Source organism: Motacilla alba, chromosome 2, assembly GCF_015832195.1.
Source record: "Motacilla alba alba isolate MOTALB_02 chromosome 2, Motacilla_alba_V1.0_pri, whole genome shotgun sequence".
Taxonomy (NCBI): domain Eukaryota; kingdom Metazoa; phylum Chordata; class Aves; order Passeriformes; family Motacillidae; genus Motacilla; species Motacilla alba.
Window position 1 is genome coordinate 20,894,463 of NC_052017.1, and position 7,816 is coordinate 20,902,278.

General features: G+C 37.8%; 1 protein-coding gene across 1 annotated transcript in view; it reads left to right on the plus strand.

Annotated features, from left to right (window-relative positions):
• ITGA8 (integrin subunit alpha 8) overlaps positions 1 to 4,435 on the plus strand; it is a 112,542-nt gene extending 108,107 nt beyond the window's left edge. The window contains exons 29-30 of the mRNA XM_038161336.1: positions 272 to 394; positions 1,642 to 4,435. Of these exons, the coding sequence (XP_038017264.1) occupies positions 272 to 394; positions 1,642 to 1,728 (210 nt within the window). The 3' untranslated portion in view covers positions 1,729 to 4,435. The remainder of the gene's footprint in view (positions 1 to 271; positions 395 to 1,641) is intronic.
• The last annotated feature ends 3,381 nt before the right edge of the window (positions 4,436 to 7,816 follow it).

Genomic DNA, 7,816 nt, shown 5'->3' on the forward strand with positions numbered 1-7,816 from the left:
ATTTTTTGCCACTCTATATTATGGGAAAATTATTTGTATGTCTGATATGACAAGACTTTTATATATGTGTGAATTCCATTTGTAGTAATTATCATGATCAAATGGAAAGGAAATTACAATAAATCAAGTTAACATGGGAAAATTTCAGTCAATATGTATTTCTAATCTGCAAAATGCTGTTGAAATCAATGCTTCTAACCTCTGTATTCTACTGTTGGACTTGCTTTACTTACTTCATTTTTGTTCATTAAATGTATTCCTTTCATTGCAGATCAGAACATCTGTCATTTGGTCCACCCCAAATGTCTCCTTTGAGATCCCTTTATGGGTTATAATACTAGCCATACTTCTTGGACTACTAGTACTAGCTCTGCTGACCCTAGCTTTATGGAAGGTATGTTCCATTATTCCTGTTACTGTTGTCTTAAAAAAAAAACCCAAAAATCCTGAAAGATTCTAACAGATAAAAAGAGAGGCTAGAATTCTGTGATCTTTAACAGTTTGGAGCAAAAGTAACAGTACATGTGTCTTTTTTTGTTTTAGCATTTCTGACATGCTAGTGTCATTGACCTTTATGCAAGGAACTTGTTTTCAAAGTCCTCCTTTATTATTGAAACCTGGTTACAAATGGGCATACTGAGTTTGGCTCCATTTCCCAAGACCTCTGATCCTCTATTTCAGGATGTTTAGGTTCAAAAAGAAGTTACTCTATCTTTGTTTTCTCTGAATAATTCAGGAATTTCCAGTTTTTGTCAGCATGGAGCAACACTTCCACTTCTGAGAATTAATTTTTAGAAGATTTCCTTTTATATTAGTATATCATATATTTTGCTTTTTAAAGTTTTCTATTTTTGTATTGGTTGTTACACTCCCTTCACAAGTTTTAAGACAGATTACTGGAAACTGCTATGTTACAAGGAGCTAGTGTAGCTTTTGTCCATCATCTCAGTTCACATTAAAAATAAGATTTAAATAATTCCTTACATTAGGATGGTTTATCTGTCTTCAGCTGCCTAAAGTTTATGGTTAGCTGTACAGCCTATGCTAACTTCCCAACTTTACCTGGTCAGATAGCAGCAGCAAAAAGTTAAGTCTAAACATGCAAGGAGGAGAGAAATTACCTTTTGGTGGTACTTTCCTTTAACCACTTTTGAACTTTCAACCTTTCAACTAAAAGAGTGAATGTTAGACAGTTTAAGTAAGGTGGGACGTATCTCATCGTTAGTGATCTTTAGACTAGGTCACAACACTGTCCTGTGGACATTTCCCAACACATATTACACTTTTCTTTTGATTACTGCTCAGTCTAAAGCCCTTCTGTGAATGAGCACATTGCTGAACTGAGAGGAGCAGATTTCTCATTAGCATCAGTCAGTCCATACCAGCATTCAGGCCAACTTTACATCTCCTGTAAAGACATCTTTCATATAATTTGGATTTTTAAAGCTGTGCTTTTGAACTCAATGCCTTGCATCTAAAACTTTCATGGGGAATGATTTTTATAGAAATAAAATGTCTTCACAGTCTCTCAGCCTGCCATACATTGTACCCAACATTTCAGGTTGAACAATCAAACTGCAGCTGAGTCTTCCTGTGTTTGTCTTACCATGACATCTTTGTTTCTGTTGATTTTTTCTGCAGTGTGGCTTCTTTGACAGAGCTAGACCTCCTCAAGATGACATGGCTGACAGGCAACAGCTGACAAATAACAAGACTACTGATGCATAAAGGAAGAGAGTGACAGTTCAAGTCAGAATCCTGCCTGAGAGACTAGAAACACGACAAGGATTAAATGAAAGATTCCTTCCAACCAGTCTTCCTTCATACCTGCAAGTGACATGGTGTCAATCTGATCTATGCAATGTTCTGAGAACATGCCACATGATGGCCATCCTTGCCAAAGAAAGTAACTTATCACTGCCTTATAGACATATTTTCCACTGAACAGAATATTTATCCCATATTTCAGTCAGTCTACGTTTCAGCAGATGCTTCTGAGCACGTGTGGTATACTGAGATGCTTCCAGAACAAGCCCAGATCTCTCAAGGAGAGAATGCCTTCATTGCTGTATTGTTCTAGAAGATGAAGCAGGACAAACCTTCTGAATGCTACTGTATCATGCAGAGTACCTTTGAAACCTCCCTAAGAACTTCTATGAAATTATGGCTCAGGGAGACAGGCAATATATCAGTACTGTGAAAGTACTTCTGAAACACAAAGGTAATCTATAAATACCTTTATAGATGGGGCACAATTATTTATTTTTCCACTTCTTTTTGTAATAAGTATCTGATATAATCATCAACATAGATTTTGAGAGAAGGAAAAAATAATAGAAATCATGTACTTACTTTGCATGTAAATAGAGGAGTAAACGCATTGTACACCCAGACCACAACCTCCTTGGCTATGAGGTGTTTTGCAAAGCAGAAGATTTATGGAACACTTTACAAGATGAGGCATATGATAAGCAAGTACACGTTGTATCTCTTTCAGCCCAGAGCTGGCAGTATCACACCCAGATAACTAAATCCATGCACAGTACAGAGCAGGGATGAGTTACCCTGTCCTTGTTTTGCTGATGGCTGGCAGCTGTACACTGACACAGGATACAGACATTTCTGAAACACTATTTTAAATTTTCACAGCCACACTGGTGACATTGAAAAGGCTTGGGGGATTTGGGGCTGGGGCAAAATTTCTTGGCCTTTGCCTTGTTACTTTGTTGAAATTGCCTCTTAAAATGGAACAGTTACTGCCACAATTTTTCACCTAAAGAAATCTTTGCCTTTTTCATTTTTCAATCTACCAGCTGGCAGCATCTTAAAAGTAATGCTTTTGGCAAAGTTTAGGGCTTGATAAAATTATTTTTAAAGTCTCGCAGGAAAGGGTGACAGGATTTGTATTTATGCAGAAAAAAAGGATACCAGCAAGACAAGCAAGAACAAAAACAAAGAAAGAGATTTTGAGGTAAAGAGTAAAAACACACACTTAGTATTTTTTTTCTTTTCTGGGTTTAGGATTCCAAGGAAGGGATGTTTCATTCTTTCCCTTCTATCAGCAAATGGTCTTTATCTCAGCAGGGGCTCTAAGCCCTGATCTGTGCAAATTTTTATGTGAAAGCTTGAGTCTTTCAGTGCTGTCTGTGAGTGTGAAATTAGCAATATTGTGTAAACTTCACCAGGGGTTGTTCATTTTATGAAACATACACACCATTTGCTTTCTCCTGAGTTCCTTTTCTTTCCAATCCATCTCAGCTTCTCAGCTGGTAAACGGCCTCATCCCCTCAAACATTCTGCCACTTTTTGGCTCCTTTTAAACAACTGGCCTTCTGCTTCCTAATACTTCAAGATAGGAGTAGGTATGAGACATTGTTAGTTCTGCCAGTCTGACGCAAGATTTTACAGTTTTATCATTTCTTGTATGCAGACTGGGAAACCCATGCAGGAGCTGTGTTACATCTTCATATCTAAGGCAAATTTGCAAGAAGAGCATTATGGAGTCTTTAGCTTATCAGATACAGTGTGCCCACAAGACTTACAGAGAGAAGGAAACATGTGCCTCTGAACACGGAGGTGAAGCACCTGTGTGCCTCACACAAGCAAGCACCTCTGTTTCCTAGGATGGGAAGGCCTGACAACTTCCCAGTCCCCCAGAAAACCATTAACAGACTCCGTTCCCCCAGATGGTTTTGAGCTGATCCCTTGTAGATTAGAGACGTCAGCTGATAAATTCCATCACAAAAGCAAGCCTGCCCTGTATTTGCACACCTCTGTATCCCATACATTCCAGGCAAAATCACCCTTCCATGAAGAAAAAAAGTGAGCTTCCAGCTTTTGTAAATATTTAATTATTGTGTGTAGCAGCTTCAGAAATAATATCAGCAGCTCATTGTAATCACATCATCTGCACAACTCTGATGAAATAGCACCATAAGGAGATACTGAACATAGGACTTCTGTATGTGCAATACTTTGTATTACTTATATACCTGAAGCATGTTTACACTGGCATTTGTGGTTGTTTTTTAAACTTTTGAATATACTGATAACGATTACAATAAAGGATAAAAGGAATGGAGGGGGGGAAGGAAAACAAACACCGTGCTGTTCAGTATTTCTTGCAATGTGTTTTTAATCTTACATTGTTCTGAGGATGGGACTAGGTGACCTAAGTTCTTTGCAGTTGTAACTTCTACAGTTCACTTTTGAGAAATTACTCCCCATTTTAATGATGGGCAAAACATGTTCAGATACTAAATTTAAACAAAAAAGAACTTCAGTGGCTGTTGGGCCTGGCTTGAATCCATTGGCTGCAGCTGTGTAATGTCACTGGAAACCAAATTAGAGGCACATGATCTGACAAACAGTTACTTTGAGCAATACTTTGTTTTATATTTCTACATCCTTGTAGATTAAACTTCCCCCCTGGAAATGTCTGGAGTTGTGTGTTTGTCAAGGACTGTAGTCTATTCTCCCAGCATTTGTGGATAGTTTTGGCTGCAAATTGCAAACAGCTTTGTGAAGATTTCTGGGTTTCAGTGCTTGCCAAGAGTGTTTATTCCCTGGGGAGATTGCATCCTGGATGTGGACACTTAGCAGGCAGTTGACATAATCTTTCCCCCCAGTATATTAGTACTGTGCTACATGATAACCTCTGCCACATCCCTTCATGGCTGACCTTTTGTTTCAGTGATGTCAGCTTTGTAACGTTACTAAATGCAGCTTTCTGTAAAAGTAATTCAGCCTTATTCTTCCCAATGTTTGTGGTGAGCTGCTAATTGCAGAGACATGGGAGGAGTCCAGAGAGCAGGAAAAACAGAAGATTACTTAAAAAATTAGTCTATTAAAACTCTTTATTGCTATGACCACCACAGCAGTCTAGTAAACAGAGAGACATTAATCTTTTATTTCACATGCTTCTTGCTGAATTTGAGAAAGGTTATCCAGTTATTTTATCCATACAGCAGACTATATAATATTTTCTGTTTCATGAAAATTTCCAAATTTGCATACGAGGCATCAGTATATTTGAATATGTTTTCCCTTACGGGTTTAATCTTTAAAGATATTTAGCAAATACAATTTTAATTTTACCACAGGTTAATTTTTTCCTTGTCACCATTCTGTAACTCATTTCGAGATTTCCTGTTTCTCGCAGCTTTTACAGGTGTCCCACATTAGACAGCTCTTGAAAACAACACTGATTTTCTCTATATTTTAGCTGTGAACTTTCCATCCATTAGCATGAAGGATTTTCTGGTAGGCATAGCTTACATTAACTAAAAAGCCTTTTGGGAACCAACAAAACACCTAGAAATATGGAGGGGAAAGAAAGCCCCAGCCAGTCATGGCCTATGTTACTCCATTGCAGCAACCCTTTTTTTAATGAAATACCATCTGACACACTGCCTTTAGGAATTGTTTATGAGTGAGTGTTTTATTTATGATTGTTGGCGAAGATCCATATTAAAATGTAGCGTAATGGCAGTGCCTCTTAACAATAAAAAGTCTTGAATTAACTCATGCAGGCACCATGATGTGACACAGCAGGAATGCTTTTAATATTGAAGGACTGTTCTTGTTTTGCCTGTGTGTTGCATTGGAGAGGCACTTAGCTATTCAAGATGCTACCCTACTGTACACAGTGACTTTTAGAAAAGAATGGAAGTAATTGTTCAACTTGCTTTTCACATGGTTTCATTTCTTTTCAACATGTTATTCTACTTCACCAAAGCACTACATTTCATTTGCTTGTATATTGTTCTTTGTTTCAGTGAGGGTTTGTAAAGCAGACTTCAGGAACTCTTTCCAAAACTGGACTGTATCAGACAGTATTACTTTCCCAGAAGCCACTCAGGATAACAGCGGCAGAGCAGAATTCAGGATACTGTGTGAAATGGTCAGTGCATTACAAAGGCTAGCTTGCTTTTCAGGAGTTTACCCAAATTCATATTCAATTGTATTAACAAAACATCAACTTTAGATTCTCCATTTCTCCTGTCAAGGAGAGCCAGGGTGTGCCCTGTTTGTCATTGCTGTAAAAGCCAAACACCAAGCAATTCTCACAGCAAAGCTGGGGAGAGAAGGGCATGTTTTAAACTTGCACAAGACAAATGTATAGCAACCAAACCAAGTGTATGGCAAGAGCACAAACACCATCTCTCTTGTGATGTTCTTCTGGTCTTGTGATGAAGAACATATCGTGATGTTCTCCTGAAGGTTAACATTTTCCCTGCTAAAGCACTCCGCCCATTTATCACAGACCTGCAGCACCAGAAAATAATCTCTGAAGCTGCAAAAAGTTTCCAAAAAGTTTCCATAGATTTCATATTCTTTGTAGAACTTTTACATTATGAATTTATATGATAGTTCTTGGCTCTTCAAATAGCGTTACTGATTTTTTTTGTTGGTCTTTAATATTTTAATAGCATTTCAGAAAAGATAGGTCACCAGTAAGATCTGGTAAAGAAAATAGATTTAAACTAACAGTGAAGTCTCACAGGAGACCCAGGCTTATATCTGGGTTAATTTTTTTCCATTTTAGGCTTGGAAGAGGCATCAGGAGATAGTTCAGGTAGAGAGTGTTCTGGCTTTGTTGTAACAAATACTCCCATGCCAACTAATGTGAAAACCAAAACATTTTGCTCTAAAGAACCAGGTCTGTCATGTTCTCCTCTGTGCCCTGTATATGAGAACAGGCACAGCATGGGTAACTGACACCATTAAACTAGGGGTAGGAGACATTCACAATTTGACTCAGTACACCAAGAAGAAACTTTCTTGTGGAGAAGGACAAAGACTAAATTTTCTCACTGCCTAAAATTAGGAAAGATTTGTTTTTCTTGAGGAGAACAGGACCCCATGGAAGCCCTGCCCTTCAAGCACCATGGGTACAAGAATAAGCACAAGGTAGCTGCACACAAGGGACTTTCTATCAAGCAATTAAGGAGGCTGCAGGATACTACATTAAACAACTTAGGAGGAGGAGGAGGAGGCTCTGGAGGAGAAATGAAACCTTTAAAAACATAGATGTTATCACATATCAGAAGTAACAAAAAGGATGATTAGTAAAAGGGATGGATTGGAAATAAGGTTCAGCTACAGGAGATGAGAAGTTGTGACCCCAGAATATAATGAGAATAATGATCTACTACAGTGATTTGATTTTTTTTTTTCACAATGGCCAACTGATTAATTGCTCATGCAAAATTTGAGGAAGACTATTTCCCTTGTAATTAGATAACGAAAGGAAAAATATCTGCAGCTGTGAAAGGCTTCTTGCATTAACTGTGAATCTCTCCCATTCTTGAATGAAGGGCTGTGTTCATTGACTTTGAGAGAAGGAAGGCAGTGATAAAGACATGACACTTGAAGTTTTTCCAGCTTTTGGCTTCACTGCTGTTTCAGAGTGACTTCAGTATTTGCTGAGGCACTGTGACATATTTCACTGTAGTGGTACAGACTGTGCTATCCAAAGGTAATAGAAAGGCTTTTCTTTCAAACCAGTATAAACTAAATCTTTTGTGGAAATTTTCTGTCTATGCCTGGCTTACCCAGGAAACCTAAGGAGTAAAGTGGTGTTTAAATAGGATGGTTTTATTTATCAAGTGTTGCTACATACACTAAGAAGCTTCTTTATACATGTAAAAAGCTTTGGTCATTAAATCCAGTTTCAGGTAGTTAAACTGAAGCAATTATTTGCAAACAGATGAAGGAGGCACAACTAAGTTAGCAATTTTAGAATTGAAAAATTAATTGATGTAGTGAATATGACACCTATTTAATTTTGGCTGTAATGAATGCTTGATATTTT